The sequence below is a fragment of the Hevea brasiliensis genome, chromosome 6, assembly GCF_030052815.1.
Source record: "Hevea brasiliensis isolate MT/VB/25A 57/8 chromosome 6, ASM3005281v1, whole genome shotgun sequence".
In the NCBI taxonomy this organism is placed as follows: domain Eukaryota; kingdom Viridiplantae; phylum Streptophyta; class Magnoliopsida; order Malpighiales; family Euphorbiaceae; genus Hevea; species Hevea brasiliensis.
The window spans coordinates 2424682-2445221 of NC_079498.1; the positions used below are offsets into that span (position 1 = coordinate 2424682).

Below are 20540 nucleotides of genomic sequence, written 5' to 3' on the forward strand. Positions count from 1 at the left end.
TTTATAATATATTATTTAATTTAAAATTTTTAAATAAATTAATTAATAGATTATTTTCTATTATTTTTTTAAATTAGTATCATATACCAATATAAAGATATACCAATAAAAAGATAGACAAATTAAAAAATATATATATCATATGATGATTTTTAAAATATCATTATTAAAATTCTTAAATTTTATGTGAAAAAACACATACATTATATGAAATTATTAATGTTTGTTGCATGATCTAATAGGAAGAAAAATTGAAAATTTAAGCAAGTTTTGGTTAATTCATCTTCACAAGTCTCTGTAAACAACATGTAAAGAATTTCAGACAAGTAATAATATACCTTCTTCCCATCAAATACGAGAGAATGTTATTGAAGTCTCACTAGGACTCCCATTCAAATTTGATACAATTTGGTCACTTGCCCTGTTTGGTGTAAAGCTAGGCATGGTACTCTGATATCCAAGCTGAAATGATTTTGATCTCTTTGTCTCGCTGTGCAACCAACCACTCAGGATCATCCGGAGTTGGGAGTTCTATGTCCAAGCAATGGGCTCCTAATTACCAAAATAAAATCTCAATCAAAATCTTGCATAAATAACTATGAAATTGAAACACTTTACTAGGAGCAAAAAATACCTTGTTCTGTATACACTGCAACAACACTGTCTGATATGTCTTCTAGAACTCTGCAGTTGATTTTTCAAAGAAGAAGATTGAATTAACACTTATAATATGAAGAAAAAGTATAGCAATTGAGTAGAGATATGATTATTTACCCTCCTATGCTATATGGGTCTCGGAGTCCGTTGGAGAAAATGATGTTGCTTGCAAAATTTCCTAGTACAGTTTTTATGTCCTGAAGGTTTTTGTTAGAAGTATTGTTATGCTCTGATTTTCTTGAGTTAAAAGAAAGAAGAAAGAAGAAAGAAGAAAGAAGACATAGTAAGTGAAAAGCTTACATGGCCGCCAAATTCTGTTGTTATCCAATGAGGCCTAGGCATAACTCTAAAAACATCTACGCACTCTTTGGTGTAGTTCTCTATATCGAAAGGTTCAGCTTCGAACATAGTCTCATTACCACGTCCAATTGGCATTACAATCTCAGTACATGTCTGAAAGATGTAGAAAAGAAAGCTGTAACACTTTTTAGAAAATGGATTGCATGTCTAGTTGGCAAGGATGGAAGATCCATTTCCTTATCAACCAGAATTCGATTCCCCTGCCGATGAAAGCGCTCCAGGAATAATAATCCTAAATGTACCAAGCCGATACGGGGGACTGCCCATTAAAATTGCCAAGGAGGGATGTAAGCTGGCTCAATTATGCCCCTTAACATAAATACCCAAAAAAAAAGCCAAAAACCAAAAAGGAGATCATAGAGTTGTATGATATAATATACCTGCCAATCCCATGCACTCTGGTTGCTTAGTTCATATGAAACTATACCTTGGCATGAACCCCAACTATTGAAACTATTAAGACCTGCAACAATTCTTCCAAGAACATCAGTTCCTTCTGGTGCTCCATCAATGCCACGGCAGGTATTCTGGACTGGATAATAAGGAGGATTATCGTACTGGGCAGCATCCTCATACATCATTCCTAAGTAGTCCTTGAGCTCTCGCGATGAGTTCAGAGGGCTTGAAGATGGATACAACAAAAACAAAGCCAAATATTAGCAGAGATTATGAGCATTTGTTCTTCCAAGAATATCAGTCTTGTATTCCCAGAGGTGCTTAGCCTAGCTCTTACTGATCACCTGCAAGTATTGAACAAATTGCTAAGTATCGTTAGCCCATTTGATTCAGCTGCCACTCTATCAATCTCTGACTAAGATTGCTTTATTGTGTTGTAACAACTCTCACTAGTCTCCTGCTCCAGTCAGTACAAATACAGGATAATTAGATCCTGAAAATTCCTGTACTACATAACTAATTTCTTACTTTAAAATCTTTGGTGACAACAACATCGAATCCATCTTGCGGTGTGATATCATCAAAGTAGAGTATTGGAGAGGAAGATGCCAAAGCACCAATGACAATATGAGGGTATTTGATACGAAACCAGGATGCGAGCACTGATCAATAACAAGAACAAGAAAAGATAAGTAATTTCTTAACAACAAAATCTTGCAGTCTAAATTGACTTACTTCCACCATAAGATGCTCCAACTGCAATAGCTGGACAATTTTCTGCTGATAGGTTCTTCTCAACATCTACTATCACCTGTGCATAATCTGCTAAGGCTTGTTCAGAGCTTAAGTATCCAAGGGTACTGGAATTTTGAAATGCCAGATTTTCAGATCCAAAAGGCATTGATTCTCCATAGTAACGATGCTGCAACGAAAGATATCACCATTACTTTTTAGTCCAGCATAAGGAAATTAAAATTGCTAAACTAAATGCAGATGAAAGCCTATAAGACTATAGCAATCAAGCCAGGTGATTTTTGTTACATCAAGATCAAATGAATAAAGACAGTCCAATTACCTCTATATACACTAGCAAACCTTTAAAACGAGCAGCAAGATCAAGAATGAAACCCTCAACATCATATGTTACATCTTTCTCTTCACCTGTATAAACAAAGATGGGTGAGCTAGCATTTGCCCCACCCCAGTACTTATAATTCAAAATATATCTCTGCTGAAATGTAGCATAACTCTCTGGTTTATAGTTGAAATGATCGAGCGCCTGTCCGTAGTAATGTATTTCATATTCTGGTGGAAGATCGCTAGACGACTCGCTAGCAGCTAATCTTTTTAACCCACCTAATCTAGCTAATTTCCTAGGATGCACTGCAGATGCACATGCTGCAGTAAGCAGCAGCAATGCAAGCCATAATTGAAATGAAGGTAGTGCCATTTTAAGCTATGAAACTTCTGCTCTCATAATATCAAGTTTAAATAGGTAATCTAGAGCGCCTTTCTTTTCTTTATCTTTATCCTTTTATGCTATGTAATTTTTTTTAATTGGTGAATTTTTATGAATTTTTTGTAATTATAATTATTATTATTTTTGGAGAATATAGTTTATATAAAAATGAGTTTTTTTTTTTTTTTTAAAGAAGTGAGTTTATTATGAGTTAAAAAGCTATATTGATGCATGTATATTATGCAAGATACATTGATATGGAAATTGAACTTTTTATAGATTTTTTAATTATTTATGAGAAATTATTTGTATTTTAAGTTAGATAAATTTGGGGATTAAGATGAAAGAATATTAGGACTAAATAAGAAAATTTCTTTAGTTTGATTTAAAATGAATAGTATTAGAATTTTATTAGAATGTAATAGATGTGGATTGAGACCGAGAATAAGGATTTATTAAATTTATTATAAAAGAAATTATTTTATGAATTATGATTTGGACAACTTAATAGATAGTCAATTTAATAATTATTAGTGGTCCAAATATTATATTATTTAATTAAAAATGAATGTTGATCTTCTATTTGTAATTTTGTTGAATTTAAATTTCTTTAAATAATATTGATTCAAAATTCACATCGAAATTGAAATCAAAATCAGATCAGAATCGTCTCGAATCAAATTAAGGTCAAACTGAAACCATAACCATAAAAATGAGAATCGGAATTGCTTCAAAACCTAACTGAAATTGTCTTCGAACCGATTTGAACGGCTAAATCCAGACTAATTTTGATTTAAATCTTCAAGGTCCAAGAAACTGCCGGTTCAGGCATAGAATGGAATCAAAATCAACCCTTGGCTGGATCTAATTCAACCCCTTAAATGATGATTATGTTTGGATTTTAGGTTCTTGTTGAAAACAAATTCTCAGAAAAGATTATCATTAAGTATAGTGGGAAAATAGAATAGTGTTGAAGCCATTAAAGTCAATGACTAGGTCTTCATGGCCATACTTGTCTTAATAGAAACAATTGACTATTAATTATATTAGATTTTTTTTACCTAAACCAGGTTTATCATAGACCAAAGATACATGATATATGGTAGGACCGACTTATTATGTACATAGGTCTCATATATTTGTGTCTTGAATCATGATAAATTCGATCTAGGTAAACATTTTTCATGAATTTATATACTTTAATTTTGGTTATTTTTTGAACCTTTTGAAAAGTAATACTCTCAAACATCATATTCATTGGTGGTTATAAGTAGTTTTCTTGAGTGTAACCTCTTCTGAAGCTTGGATTGAGATTAGAAATGCCAAAAGGATAGATATCTGAAAAAAATCATTCAACCTGAATTTAAACTTATTAATATTTTAAATATTTAAATTTAATTAAAAATTTATCTTAAATTATTAAAATCTATCCCAAACTTAATTATTATTATCTGAATAATTCCTGAACCTATTTAGCTTTATATATTTTAGACAATAATCTATATAAAAATATATTTTTTTATTAACAATTTTAATAATTCTACAAATATTTAAATTTTATTTATTTAATATACAATTTATGAAAACTTTTTAAATATTATTATAAAAATATATATTTTATATTTAATTAATTATTTATCAATTTATATCTTTCCTATTTGTTATTCATCTAGTTTTTTGAAACTTTAATTTGAATTTTTATAAACTTACAATGAATTTAAATTTTACTATCCCTGGATATTTTATATTTTATTTAAATTTATTTTAAATCAATGGATATTTAATTTAAAAATAATTTAATTTTTAAACTAATTGATATATTAATGGAGAAATTTATTTTATACCAAAGGATAAATATGAAAATAATTTGAATTTTAAAATATCTATGGATGTTTTAAAATTAATTTAAATCATCCGCATTCTTTTCATTTATTAATTTTATTAAAGAATTAATTTTGAAATATATTTTTTTTATTTTAATTGTATACTAATTTTAAAATAATTTTTTAATGAAAAATAACATTTTGATTTAAAATTTAAATTTATATTTAGATTTTATAAAAATTAAATTTTAAACTAACATTTAATAAAAATTAAATGAATAATAATAAATTAATAAAAATAGACAATTAATAAATAATTTTATTAATACAAATTTTAAAAATTAACTAATTTTAATAAATAATTATCAATTTGACCATAAACAATTAAATTCTTAAAGGAAAAAAGAAAAAGGAAAAGAGATAAAATGATAATTTTTTTATTAATTTTGAAAATAACACTAATATGATGATGCTTTTTTTTATTAATATTGAGAATATTTTTAATAAGTTAATATTTTTTTATTAATGTAGAAAATATCTCTAATATGGCATGGTGCCTTTTTACTAAGATTGAGAATATCTTTTATATGCTTACGCCTTTATTAATGTCGGTTAAAAAAACTCCCAATAATTTTTTTTTTATAAGCATAAATCTCTTTGTTGTAGTGCTAGAAATCAGCTATTTCAGGATTGAAGAGATTTTTTTTTTTTGAGAAGAGGAAATTTTACATATCATTAATAAGAATAATAAGATAAGTAAAGCTTAATGTTCTCATAAGAGAAAAAAAAAACAAATATAGATAATTAAAATATTATATTTAGAGATGATTTGAATAGAGTATAATAACTTTCTAGGTAGTAATTAGATTTTGGACGATCAAAGAAAACTTTTGCAGTAATACTGTGCTTTTAGAAATTTATTACCTTTATGGCTCACAGAAAATATAAAACCATCAACCATCAATAGAAGAATATATCGTACTATCAAACTTCATTAAGAGAAGAGCATTATATATACCTGAGTATTTCAAATTGTCGAATAGTTCATTCAAATATTAAAAAAATAAATAAAATCTCGTTAAGGGTAGAAAAATAAAACCCTAATAATGAGGAGAAATAGGCTTCAATATTGGGATGAGAATCTTAAATCTATTTATAAAGGACACAAAAATTGAAGTTAAGATATTAGAATAAAGTAAATCTCTGCTTTTTTATTTAAGAAAAATGATATTTTTCCCTTAAGTGATATTATTCATATAAATTAATGAGTTTATATATTTTTTCTATTAAAAGAAAATTTATGTTATTTTTAAGAAATTTTTTAAATAAAAAATAATTTTTTAAAATTTAATAAATTTTTGAAAAAAAAATATAAATATATAAAAATAAATATAAACTCATTAATTTACTGGCTGCCATTTCTCACCTTTTTTTCTCAGGCAATTATAATATGTAATGATCACCATCGATAATGGCTTCAAAAATTTACTCTTTTTATATAATTTTTGATATTTAACAATAAAAATAAAATTTGACAGTCTAAATATATGAAAAATAATATTAAAAATTAGAAAATTAATTTTTTAATATATTATTTTCCACGAAATATATAAATAAATTAGAGTGAAGTGAAGTTACTCTCAGCCTCACAACATTAAAAATGTTATCCATAATAAGGCACAAATTTTGTTCTACCAAGCTTTTCTGTTGACTACACTACTCATTATAGTGGAACAAATTTGTCAATTTGAAACTGTCACCTCAAATCGACAATATTGGTGGAAACGTTTAACAAAAAAATTAATTAAGTTGTTGAAATATCATCTATCTCAAGCATAATAATAATAATAATAATAATAATATAAAAGGAGATAACCTAATCTGATTTGATTTATTGATTAAATATATATCATCTAATTCGCATGTGTTAGATTTGATTCCTCAATTTTTTCGCATGTGTGTGTGTGAAAAGGTTAATCAATTTGATAAAGATCTCAGAGTTTTACTTCAGCAGAAAAGGTTTAGCTATGAATTTGAGTAAAAAGAGTCAGAAATCAAAAAGTTAAAGGCTCAGATTGCTCAAATAGAAGCTGACTTAGTCAAAAGGATTGACAAAATAAATTTTTTTTTGAATTATTGATAATTATAATTGGCCCTCAAAATAAACCTCCTAGCTAGGCCATTGATAAACAAGAAAATTTAGCAAAACACAACCTCAAATTTTTTTTCTTTTCTATTGAAATTCATCACAAAGATCTTAAAATTAAAAATTTAATTTGACTGTCTTTAGGAAAATGTAAAAACTTAGACCTTTAATGTTGATGAGGCTGAATTTTCTGCTTTATATAGCTTTATCATAATTTCATTCTTCTCCTCATGTTGCAAATATACAATGGCCCCCTCAAAAGAAATGTTCAGGCTCCGCCACTGGTCATTTAGAATTGGTAGCTGCTAATTACCATAACAAAATCTCAATCAAATTCTTGCATAAATAACTATGAAATTCAAACACTTTCTTAAGAACACAGAATACAATGTTCTGTATGTGCTGCAACAACACTGTCTGATGTCATTAACAGAGTTTTTCTTAATATTACTTCTCTAGAAACAGGGCTGATTAATTCAAAATGAATGGCTACAAGTTAATTATGACTTGAATAAGGCAGAAAATTAACTTAACTTTGATTTCGACTAAATTTAGTTGATTTTAAGAATTTCATATTTATTAATCAAAATATCAAAAAAGAGAATTCATTTATATATAAAATAAATTTCACATCCATTCCATCCAAACACAGTCACAGTGTTATTGAAATCTCACAAGGACTTCTTTCAAGTTTGTCATAACATTGGATACTATTTGGTCTCGAGATGTATGAAATGGAGATTGTTTTAGCCAGTAATCTATTTGGTGGCAAGCTTGGCATAGTACTCTGCAATCCAAGCTGAAATTATTTTGATTTCCTTATCTCTCTGTGCAACCAACCAGTCAGGATCATCTGGAGTTGGGGGATGTAAGTCCGAGCAATGGGCTCCTAATTACCATAACATAATCTAAATCAAAACCTTGCATAAATAACTATGAAATTGAAACACTTTCCTAGAAATAGAAAATACCATGTTCTGTATGCACTGCAACAACGCTGTCTGATATGTCTTCTAGAACTCTGCAGTTGATTTGTCAAAGAAATAAGAATGAATTAGCACTTGTAACATGAATAAATATATTAAAACTTATAGCAAAGTAGTAGAAATCTGGTTCTTTACCCTCCAATGCTATAAGGGTCTCGGAGTCCATTTGCGAAAATGATGTTGCTTGCAAAATTTCCCAGTACAGTTTTTATGTCCTGAAAGATTTTCATTGCAAGAGTTATTATGTTCTGAACTTCAGATTTTCTGGAGTTATAAGAAGAAGAAAGAACAAGCATAATAAGCTAGAGAGAAGCTTACATGGCCACCGAATTCTGTTGTCATCCAATGAGGCCTGGGCACAATACCAAAAACATCTAGACAGTCTTTGGTATAGTTATTTATATCGAAAGGTTCTGCTTCGAACATAGTCTCATTATAACCATATCCGATTGGCATTACAATCTGAGTACATGTCTGAAAGAAGCAGAATAGAGAACTATGACAGTTTTCAAGAAATGAAGATTGTGGGTTTCTATGATATATCAGAGGAGTGAATTTGTAAGTGGTTTAGAAATATATACCTGCCAATCCCATGCACTCTTGTTGCTTAGTTCGAATGTAAATATATCATGGCACGAATCCCATCCACGAAATCTACTTTTGAGACCTGCAACAATTCTTCCAAGAATATCAGTTCCTTCTGGGGCTCCATCAATTCCACGGCACGTGCGCTCTACTGGATAATACGGAGGATTGTCGTACTGAGCTGCACTGACATACATGATTTCTAGGTAGTCCTTGAGCTCTTGGGACGTGTTTAGAGGGCTTTTGTTAAACAGAACATTAAAGCCTAATTTTAGCAGAGATTATGAGCATACAAGTATGGCATTCAGATAGGTTTTCTTGTTATGGCATTCAGATAGGTTTTCTTGTTGATTACCTGCAAGTATTGAACTTATTGCTGAGTGTCATTAGCCCATTTGGTTCAGCTGCTATTCTATCAATCTCAGACCAAGATTGCTTTATTGTGTTGTAACAGCTCTCACTAGTATCCTGCTCCAATCAATGCAAACACTGGATACTTAGATCCTACAAGCTACTAAATCCTGAAAGTTGAAACTTTCCAATATTATTTGACTAAATTCTTACTCTAAAATCCTTGGTGACAACAACATGGTATCCATTTTGTGGTGTGATATCATCAAAATAGAGTATGGGAGAGGATGATGCCAAAGCACCAATAACAATGTGAGGATATTTTATACGAAACCAGGATGCAAGCACTGATCAATGACAACAACAAGAAAAGATTAGTCTGAGTCCGGAATTTCCCAACAAGAAAAATTTTGCAGTCTAATTAATTAACTTACTTCCACCATAAGATGCTCCAACTGCAACAGCTGGACAATTTTCTGCTGACAGGTTTTTCTTAACATCTACTATCACCTGTGCATAATCTGCTAAGGCTTGTTCTGAGCTTAGGTATCCAAGGGTACTGGCATTTTGAAATGCCTGGTCTTCAGATCCAAAAGGCATTGATTCTCCATAGTAACGATGCTGCAACAGTAATATACTTATTCACGCAACAGGAAAATAACTGTAGTAAATGTAGATGAAATCCTGTAGAAGTAAGACTATCAAATGAGGTCAAATGAATAAAGAATGCCATACCTCTATATACAATAACAAACCTTTAAAACGAGCTGCAAGATCAAGAATGAAAGTCTCAACATCATACGTTACATCAGTTTCTTCACCCGTGTAAACAAAGATGGGTGAGCTACTATTTGCTCCACCCCAGTACTTGTAATTCAATATATATCTGTGCTGAAACGTAGCGTAACTATCTGGTTTGTAGTTGAAATGATCAACTGTTTGTGTGTAATAATGTATTTCATATTCTGGTGGGAGTTCATAAGAGGGCTCACTGGTAGTGAATCTTCTTACCCCGCCAAATCTAGTTAATTTCCTAGGATGTACTGCAGATGCACAAACTGCTAAAAGCAGAAGCAATGCCAGCCGTAGATGAAACGAAGGCAGTGCCATTTTAAGCTATGAACACTCTGCTCTCATACTATCATGTTTAAATAGTTAAACTAGAAGTCCTTTCTTGTCTTTAGCTTTGTAATCTTGTTATGCTATGTGATTTACTAAGCATCATTAATTTGACCATCCAAAGATGGATTATGTTTGGATTATAGCTTCTTGTTAGACTTAAAATTTTAGATAGCCGGCCAAGACAAACGCCTTCCAAAAATGTCAATAGGTACATAACAATTACATGGGTTGAGAACTAAGTCTAACAGGATTATCATAAGCATACTAATCTATTTAGTTATTGTTGTTCAAGCCAATGTTGTGGGAAAAAAAAGCACCTTGTAGAATTTATTAATTAATATTGATTTGATATATTTAATTATAAAACTCCAACACAACAAGAATAATAAAACCTTTATCTTAAACTAATTGGAGTCGGTTACGTGAATCATTTTTCACTATTCGACTCTGTTTAAGATCAATTCTGCACCAATATTCAAAGATAACATAATAAATAAGCTATGGATGGAATTGATAGGATCCTGTCTAGTCATTCTACTCACGTCCTTCACACAATGTGACAAGCAGACCCACGGAGAATATTTTAGCCGACTTTTGTTGTCAGGCTTGCTGGGAAGGTTGCCATTGTAGGTGATATATCTATCTCCTCATGCACATGCAGTCGCTATAAGTTGCCATTTGGACCTGCTGGGGAATAGCAAGATCCAAAGAGTGAGAACCTGATGATACACCCATCTTAATCAGAATCTTGTAGCCAACTATATAATTCAGACACTCAATTACAAGGTATATCAGACACCTACAGAACTCAGTCAAATAGAGTTTCCAGAAGTTCTGAATCTTTTCAACTACCACTCTGCTGAAAATGATGTTGCTTGAAAATATATAATTGAACGTGATTCACTGTCATCTGGGCTTGAAGTTTGATCAACGGACTATGATTTATGATCTTCTAGTTGATGAGGTGGCTTGTATATATCATGTTAAAATGCTGCTCAACCAAAAAGTTGAAGCTTATACGTATCTCTATGAATTGAACATTTGTTATTTGACAAACTCTGCGCAGTATTTTCGGAAGTCAGTGGGACAGTTGCCTCCACTGCCCCATGCGACGTCCGCCGGTGGCAATATAGGAAATGAAAACCTGATCACCTGCACTATGAGAAAAGTACTCTATTGTTGAACTAGTAATCCAACATAGTTGGGCAAGTTTTTCTCTTTATTGAAGCAATGATTCATGATAACCATCTCAAATTATTGATTAAAAAGTGCTAGTTTTACTTTCAATTACACAAATAAAAATTATTTATTTCCAATTCGATAATTTATTTTGTTACAAGTATAAGCAGAATCTAGACTCTTTTTTCTTTCAACCAAAAGGGAAAAGGAATACTCTTTTAGCCAGTTCTGCCGCGAGTCTTGCTAGCAAGTTTGGCATAGTACTCTTCAAGCCAAAATGCAATGATTTTGATCTCTTTGTCTCTCTGGTCGACCAGCCAGGCAGGGTCACTTCTTGTAGGACTTAATAGATCCAAGCAGTGAGCACCTAATTACCATAACAATTCTCAATTACCAAACCTTAGCTTGGCATATCATATCTACAACCAACTTGAAGCAACTAAACTGTACCTCTATCTGTATGTATAGCAACAACACTATCTGATATGTTCTCTAAAACTCTGTGAGTCAAGAAATCAAAAGAATTAATAAATGTAGACTAATGTAAGGACAATTTCTTGCCTGCCTATACCCAGTTAATCATGAACTCAAGACATAATTTGTATGGTGAGGAATCTCACCATATTTATGTTTTGAGTGTGATGTACTAGGTCTAAATAAGGAAATTTCTGTAAGTAATTGGTTCAAGGAAGTTCTTCAGGTTTTTTACCCTCCTGCGCTCCACGGATCACGGAATCCATTGGAGAAAATGATATTGCTCGCAAAATTTTCAAGTGCAGATTTTATATCCTGAAGATTAATCAGCACATAAATATTTCCAAGTTTCCATATTCAGAGAGAGAAAAATTGCTAAAACTCAAAACTCTTTTTGAGATAGGGAGGAAATTGAGGAGCTTACACGGCCACCAAATTGTACAGGGACCCAACTGGGCCTTGGGGTGACACCGAAAACTTCTTGGCAGGTTTTTGTGAAGTTATTGAGATCAAAGGGTGATAACTCGAACATTGTGTTATTGTTATCAACCCCCCTTGGTATTACCATCTCGGTGCATGTCTGAAAATTTTATGAATATTGTTATTGTAAAGTTGCTAGGAGAGGGGAAAAAATGACACATTGATACTACCCCCTATCACGGTTCAATTCGGGGCAATTTGCCAAAGGATAGCTACCGGAAAAAAAATTTACCAAAGGGGTGCAACTTTAAAATTATTTATTAAAAGGGGGTATTTAAGCTGATGTTGACGAGAGAGAGAGAGTTGTTTGCTAGTAGATAGCGATCAGTAAAAAAAAAAAAAATATACATATATATATAATTACTGAAAAAGTAGCTAGATGCTACTTAAAGTAGGGTCTGGCTATTAGAATCTACTCTAAAAAGTTATCAACTACTTTTTTGTCTTTAAAAATATATATTAATTACTTTAAAGTTTTTTAAAAAAATTTTAATTACAAAATCATTCACATATTTTATAAAATAATCCTAAATATTATAAATATTTACAAACAAGCTCTTATATTTTTATAATTAATAAACATATAAGGATTAATTTGTAAAATTAAAAAATTAATATTTATTATATATAAAAAATTTGAAAATTGTACATAAAATGATAACTATATAACATAAAAAAATTTTAAAATACAAATATTATTTATATGTAAATGAGCATTAATATTTATTTGGCAAATTAATAAAATTAGTATAGTGAATAAATTATATTAAATATTTTATAAATATTTGAAAATTGATATTATTTAATATTTATTAATAAAAAAAATATGAATAAATAATGGTTGAAATAAATTAATTAAAGATAAATAAAATAATAAAAGTAATATATATATATATATATATATATAAGATTGAATTATCTTATAAATTTTAATATATATATAGATTTGATGAAATCTGATTTAAAAGAAAAAAAAAAAAGGAAGATTTTTGGTTGAGTTTCAAGGACATTTTCATAAATCTTCAGGATTTCACTCTAAAAATGGTAACTTAGAAAAAAAGATAATATAAGTAATATATAAATATTTTAGTGAAAATCTATTTAATTAGGAAGAATATATAGGATAAAATAAACGAAATAAATTAAAAAATATAATCAATTGTCATAACTCGATTGTCTAATTATCAATTTTTTCTTCCCATATAATTTTTTATTAATAATTATTAAAAATTATTTATTATATACTAATTATCAAAATTTTATGTTATTAAATATTGAAACTATATTTAAAATATGTTTACATTATTTTTATTATTTTGTTTATTTTGATTTTTTTAATTTCATATTTCACAAATATTAATTTAATATTTATAAATTATTTTATTTATTTTTTAAATAATTTATTTCAAAAATTATTTATTCATATTAATAATATTTATCATAATTTAATATTTTGTTAAATTAATAATACTAAATAATAATAATTTTTAAATATTTTTAAAATATTTAATATAATTTATTCAATATACTAATTTTATTAATTTGCTAAATAAATATTAATGCTTCTTTACATATAAATAATATTAATATTTTTAAATTTTTTTTATATTATATAGTTATTAATTTTATGTACAATTTTCAAATTTTTTTATATACAATAAATAATAACTTTTTAATTTTACAAATTAATCCTTATATGTATATTAATTATAAAAACATGAGGACTTGTTTGTAAATAGTTATAATATTTAGGATTATTTGTAAAATATATAGATGATTTTATAATTTAAAAAATTTAAGGACCTTAAAGTAATTAATACATATTTTTAAGGAGAAAAAAGTAGTTGAATATTTCTTAGAGTAACGTCTAATAGCCAGATGTTATTTTAAGTAGCGTTGAGCTATCTTTTCTGTAATTATACTTTTTTTAAAATTTTTTATTTACCGGTCACTGCCTATACTAGCGACCAACTATCTTTCTTCTACATGTCAGCTAAAACACCCCCTTTTAGTAAATAATTTTGAAGTTGCCCCTTTAGGTAAATTTCTTTTTCCGGTCGTCACTTCCCCTTTCAGTTAAAACACTCCCTTTTAGTAAATAATTTTGAAATTACCCTCTTTTGATAAATTTCTTTTGCCATTAGTCACACTTTGGTAAACTGCCCTTCAATTCGAGTCTAGAATCGATTTGGTTTAACTTAAGTTTGGAACTAAACTGTTTTCTTTCTTTTTGAATTAGATTAAAATTAGTTGATTGGGTGTAATTAAGAATCAAACCGATTTTTCTTAAAAAAATTAAAAAAAAAATTAATTATGCCATTAAATCAAAACCAGGCATTTATATATTTTTATAAGAAATTCATTATTTTAGTAAATTTTTTTAGCGATCAAATCGATAAAAAAAAATTACAAAAACAACATAACTAACTAAAAACAAAAAAAAAACAAAATAACCTAATTTGTTTGATTAATTATATTAAAATTCCAATTATAAATGAAAAACAATATATAAATACCTGCCATGACCATGCACTCTGTCTGGATATAACTGGAGGTTCATATACATAAAGGCACGAACCTTCTCCAAAAATAGTACTGGCATTGAGACCAGCAGCAACTCTTCCAAGAGTATCAGTCCCTTGAGGTGCTCCATCAATGGCCTTACACAAATTCTCTACATAATAATCTGGAGGATTGTCAAATTGTGCTGACAACTTATAAATTAGCGCTAGGTAGTCCTTCAGCTCTTGTGATGAGTTCAAAGGCCTTAAAAAAGAAAGGATGGAGAGGTCAAATCAGAAAAAATAAGGAAAAAAAAAAGTTTACGTTGCTGATGAGCTTTAACTTAGGTGGGACTGGAGTTGTTTCAAGAACTTCAACTCCAGTTCAAGTTTTCATCAAACCCAATTATATTAAAAAGAAAAATCTACACAGTAAACTAAGTTCTTATTGAATTACATGCAAGAATTGAAGATGTTGCCAAGGGTTAGAAGACCATTAGTTTCAGCTCCAACTCTATCAATTTCGGACCAGGACTTTTTAATGGTATTGTAGCAACTTTCACTGGTATTCTGCAGAACTCAAAATTAGCATTGAAACAATGATCAATCTAATCGAAGAACAAGCTTTGTTGGATTAACTTCTTATACGTACTCTGAAATTCCTAGATACAACAGCATGGTATCCATCCTGTGGTGTGATATCCTCAAAGTACAGTATTGGAGCAGATGATGCCAAAGCACCAATTATAATATGAGGGTATTTCAGACGAAACCAGGATGCGAGCACTGAATAATTTTAATTAAGCAAGAAAATATCAATATAACTTATGAGATTTTCAGGCTCAGTTGGTATATATTCTTGCAGGCAATTTCAAGTTCATGTACTTACTTCCACCATAAGATGCTCCAACCGCAATAGCTGGACAATTTTCTGCCGACAGGTTCTTCTTAACGTCTACTATCACCTGTGCATAATCTGCTAAGGCTTGTTCTGAGCTCAAGTATCCAAGGGTGCTGGAATTTTGAAATGCTTGATTTTCAGATCCAAAAGGCATTGATTTTCCATAGTAACGATGCTGCAACGAAAGATATCGCCATTAGTTGTTAGTCCAGCATAAGGAAATTAAAATTGTTAAACTAAATGCAGATGAAAGCCTTATAAGACTACAACAATCAAGCCCGGTGATTTTTGTTACATCAAGATCAAATGAATAAAGACAGTCTAATTACCTCTATATACAATAGCAAACCTTTAAAACCAGCAGCAAGATCAAGAATGAAACCCTCAACATCATATGTTATATCGTCCTCTTCACCTGTATAAACAAAGATAGGCGAGCTAATATTTGCCCCACCCCAGTACTTGTAATTCAAAATATATCTGTGCTGAAATGTAGCATAACTCTCTGGTTTATAGTTGAAATGATCGAGTGTCTGTCTGTAGTAATGTATTTCATATTCTGGTGGAAGATCGCTAAAGGACCTGCTGGCGGCTAATCTTTTTAACCCACCTAATCCAGCAAATATCCTAGGATTTACTGCAGATGCACATACTGCTGCAAGCAGCAGCAACGCAAGCCATAATTGAAATGAAGGTAGTGCCATTTTAAGCTATGAACCTTCTGCTCTCACACTATCTTGTTTGAATATTTAAAGTCCCTCTCTTGCCTTTATCTTTGTAATCTTTTTATGCCATTTGATTTACTAAATATCATTAATTCAACCCCTTGAGTGATGATTATGTTTGGATTTTAGCTTCTAGCTGGCTAAGATTAAAATAACATGGGTTGAAAACAAATTTTCAAAAAAATTATTATAAGTATATCTATTTATATAAATATAACAAAGTTGGTCTCAAAATAAATTTTAAGAAAGAGTATCAAGCGACAAGCTATTAAATTTTTTCTCTATTTATCCATTTTACTCCCATTCCTCTAACAATTTTATAACATCAATTGATAATGTATAATGCATGTAATAATAATAAAAAAAATTATAACAATGGTTATAACTTAATTAATATAGGAAATTAAGAGTCATAGTATTAAATTATATAAATTAAAACCACCTTTTTATAGTTCATTATAATTATAAAATCATATACTTAATTACTTATAATAAACAAAATAAAAATAATTACAATTTAATTAATATACTCGAAAAACTAAAAGTCATAATTATAAATTATATGAGCCAATATCACACATTAAAAATCAAATTACTTTCTTCCTAATGTAAGTAGAAGATATAATATCCTATCAAGATTTTCTCTCAAACTTATCAAATGATATTTTAGTAAACAAGACATTAAAAAAAATATAAAAAACAATTTACACAAATAACACAAAAGTAATTTTTACCTTGTAAAAATTTATTTATATATATTTTATTGGTATCTCATCATATGTTCTTTATATTAATTTTCAATTTATATTTATTCTCCCTATATACTTTTTTACAGTTTTTTAAAATTTTTTACAAGCTATTTTTAAAATATTTTAAATATGCAATATAAAAGATAGAAAAAGTTATATAGCTATATTTTGATTTAATTAAATAAATAGTGATTAACCCACACAATACTTCCTTTAATATGTCTCTGCAAAATGGACGAGGAAAAATAGAATAGAGTGTTGAAGCCATTAAAATCACTTGTCTTAATATATAGAAGCAATTGACTATTAATTTTGTATTTGTATACTTTAATTTTGGTTATTTTTTGAACTTTTTGAAAAGTAATACTCCTAAACATTATATCGGTGGTTGTGTATGTCTTCTTGAGTGAAATCTCTTCTAAAGCTTGATTGCGATTAGGGATAGCAACTCCACTAATATTTTAAATACTTAAATTTATTTTAAATTTGATTAAAATTTATTATAAATTATTTAATTTTTTTAATTCAATTATTATTATTCGAATAATTCCTAAACCCATTTAATTTTATATATTTTAAATAATAATTTACATAAAAATACATTTTTATTGATAATTTTAATAATTCTATAAAATATTTAAATTTTATTTATTTAATATATAATATATAAAAAATTTAAATATTGGTATAAAATATATATCTTATAATTAATTAATTATTTATATAAATAAATTTGAAAATAAATATTTAACATATAAAATTCAATCCCATCTGAGCCTAATATAAGGATTATTTTTTAAATATAAATTCGTATCAAATCCGATTATATATTACCTCATCCATTTTAATAGAGTTTGATTAAATCAATTATCTAAAAATACCGACCTATTGCCATCCTAATTGAGGCGGCAATTGTGGCAACACCCATAAACTTGGAGTTTTCTTTAAATTTAAAATTCAAAGTTAAGGTCTATATAATCTTGTAATTTTGCTACCCAATTTCCACTCTATCAAGCTCTTAAATGTTTGTGGACCATTTAGAAAAATGCATGTGGAATATATAGCAAGTCTCCAATGAATTGAGAAGGGAGATTATGAATTGATTGAAAAGAACAAGTCAAGTCAATGCCTTTTATTTCTACAAAATGGACTAAGGAAAATAGAATTAAATGCTGAAGGAGCCAATAAAATTCATGCCTTGGTTGTCACGGCCATATTTTTTTATCTTGATGGAAGCATCCTGGGAATGGATGAGAAGACTAATGATTTGGAGCTTTCAAAATCGATATTTGGTATCTTAAAGCAGCAAGCCAAAAAGATAATAAATTTTAAAAATAGCAATTATTTATTTATTTCTAATAATATTTTCCTAATTCTCAATTTCCTTAATTAAAATTAATTTACTAATTTTAATACTGTATTAAATTACTTGGCTTTCAATCATCACTCTAATATCTTTTTAAATTTTAATTTAATCTAATTCGATATGGTAACTGAAGATATATTACTTACTTAAAAGACTATTAATTTTAAAATAAATTTTATAATAATAATAATAATAATAATGTAAAGGACTGTAGACGAGCAAGCATAGGCATTCTTCATATCAAATGGGAAACTCTTTTGATTGGGACTCCCTTTAGAAAAGTATAAATAAATAGTATTCCATTTTGTGGAAAGCTTGGCATGGTTCCATACGATCCAAGCTGAATTGATTTTGATCTCTTTGTCTCGTTGTGCAACCAATCAGTCATGGTCATTTGCATTTGCAAGGCACTTAGATGAAAAATAAAAAATTGCAAGCTGAATTGATTTTGATCTATTTGTCGTTGTGCAACCAATCAGTCATGGTCATTTGCATTTGCAGGGCACTTTGATAAAGAATTAAAAATTTATATATATAAAATGTTGAGTTAGTGGCTCAAATTAGCAGTATTACTAAACATTTAAGCTCAAAATGAAGCGAACGTTGTCTCCAATTGTTATTGTGATGTATTTACTGTTTGTATTGTCCCTGTGGTACAATACGATAATTTTTTAGTCAAGATATTTTTATTTTTATTGTGATCATGTTCAATAATATTAGTTATTCTAACAATTATTAGTTATTAATGATTAGATATTACTATTAGTAATTAATTGTTTATAAAACGACTTAAAGTAAAAGTATTCGGTAAAAATAGCAGTTACATTACTTTAGTCAAAACATTCTCCTAAAAGCTAATATAAATATTATATTATCAAATAGTATAAATAAAAAGAAATAGTGTTTTAACTTGAATAAAAATATTAAAATTAAAACGCTAAACACTATTTTAAAATAAGGGCACATTATCATGTTTTGAGTACAAGGGATGCCGGCTATATATTGATAACCTAATATGATGTGTTTGCTTGAATTTAATCATAGCAAAAGACTGCAGTGACTCTGCAGACGTAGGCACATTATCAAATCACGTAAAATCTATATTCTTTTATTTTTTGATTACTCTCTTCGATTATTCTGTGTGTGTGTGATATAATTTCTCAACAAAAAATTCTGAAATTAGACTAAGTTGTTATTGAATTACATGCAAGCATTGAAGATGCGGCCAAGGGTTAGAAGACCATTAGTTTCAGCTGCAACTCTATCAATTTCAGACCAGGATTGTTTAATGGTGTTGTAGCAACTTTCACTCCAACAATTAGCATTGAAACATTGATCAATCTAATCGAAGAACAAGCTTTGATTGATGAGGTTAATTTTTTTATTTTATTAATATTTATACTTTTTTTAGAGATTAAATATTAATTTTGGGAGGTATAGGTTAATAATTATTCTTTTTAAAGATTAAAATTTACAAGTATAACATTTAATCCCTTCGACTAAACACACCATTAAAGAGAATAATCGTTAACTTAAGCCCTTTAATAAAAGATAAATATTAATAAAGCAAAAATTTAACCTAATTTTTTTGAAGTATTCAAATGACATCAATAAAAAGTTAAAAGTTACGAGAGTATGCTAACATTGTGTCAAACACCCTCTTAGGAGCTTAAGCCTATTGAACTGAGCTTACAAAATCACATACATTTTAGTTTTTATTACAAAAACAATGAACCTAAAATGTTAGCCTAGCTTGGTTATTAGTTAAATGCATATCACTCTCTTTAAAAGATCTAAATTCTGAATTCCTATCCTTCCAATCCTCTACGTAAAATAATTAAAAAAAAAAAAACTATTGTTTATGTTATACGAGAATTTTAAGGCCTATATAAGTGAAATTTGTGCTACCAAAGAGAAAAAGTTATATCCTTAATTAGAATGAATGAATAAAAAATAGTGATTCACGCTTGTGAAGATTATTTTGCAATAAAAAATGAAAAAGAAGACCCAAAATTTTATCGGTTTAATTCCTTTGATCCTTAAATACGAAGAAGGTATGGAATCTACACGCATCAAACTGGCAAATTGCAGCTTTAAATTCAAGTCTTCCTTCGAGGTTCAGGAGAAACTCTTGGCTGGAGGCTGGAGTTCTGCTCACAAATACCTTGATATGCATCGTTGTACAAACACACACGACATACCCTTCCACGTAAAATCAAAACTTTTCCATTTCTAATATATATATATATATGTCTATATATATAATACAACAATTTAAAC

The 20540-nt window shown here is 28.7% G+C and overlaps 2 protein-coding genes and 1 pseudogene across 5 annotated transcripts; all 3 read right to left on the minus strand.

Annotated features, from left to right (window-relative positions):
* Nucleotides 1-239: 239 nt before the first annotated feature.
* Nucleotides 240-2917, minus strand: LOC110665684 (uncharacterized; annotated as a pseudogene).
* A 4599-nt stretch (nucleotides 2918-7516) lies between these two features.
* LOC110649794 (uncharacterized) lies at nucleotides 7517-10063 on the minus strand. Its single transcript, XM_058148196.1, has 9 exons — nucleotides 9499-10063; nucleotides 9198-9384; nucleotides 8977-9110; nucleotides 8768-8880; nucleotides 8409-8652; nucleotides 8146-8301; nucleotides 7963-8042; nucleotides 7813-7862; nucleotides 7517-7730 (listed from the first exon to the last, which is right to left on the minus strand). Exons 1-9 carry the CDS (start codon nucleotides 9871-9873, stop codon nucleotides 7600-7602), a joined length of 1470 nt encoding a protein of 489 aa, XP_058004179.1. The 5' UTR covers nucleotides 9874-10063; the 3' UTR covers nucleotides 7517-7599.
* A 120-nt stretch (nucleotides 10064-10183) lies between these two features.
* LOC110649792 (uncharacterized) lies at nucleotides 10184-16206 on the minus strand. 4 transcript variants are annotated; one of them, XM_058148192.1, is made up of 10 exons: nucleotides 15750-16204; nucleotides 15409-15595; nucleotides 15172-15305; nucleotides 14977-15089; nucleotides 14535-14784; nucleotides 11963-12118; nucleotides 11774-11853; nucleotides 11515-11564; nucleotides 11279-11431; nucleotides 10184-11037 (listed from the first exon to the last, which is right to left on the minus strand). In XM_058148192.1, exons 1-9 carry the CDS (start codon nucleotides 16122-16124, stop codon nucleotides 11283-11285), a joined length of 1494 nt encoding a protein of 497 aa, XP_058004175.1. In that variant the 5' UTR covers nucleotides 16125-16204; the 3' UTR covers nucleotides 10184-11037; nucleotides 11279-11282. The 4 variants fall into 4 exon arrangements, 3 of the variants coding, with proteins under 3 accessions (XP_058004175.1, XP_058004176.1, XP_058004174.1); XM_058148191.1 differs by lacking the exon at nucleotides 10184-11037 and having other exon boundaries at nucleotides 11173-11431; nucleotides 15750-16203; XR_009149352.1 differs by lacking the exon at nucleotides 10184-11037 and having other exon boundaries at nucleotides 11344-11431; nucleotides 11685-11853.
* Between the last annotated feature and the right edge of the window lie 4334 nt (nucleotides 16207-20540).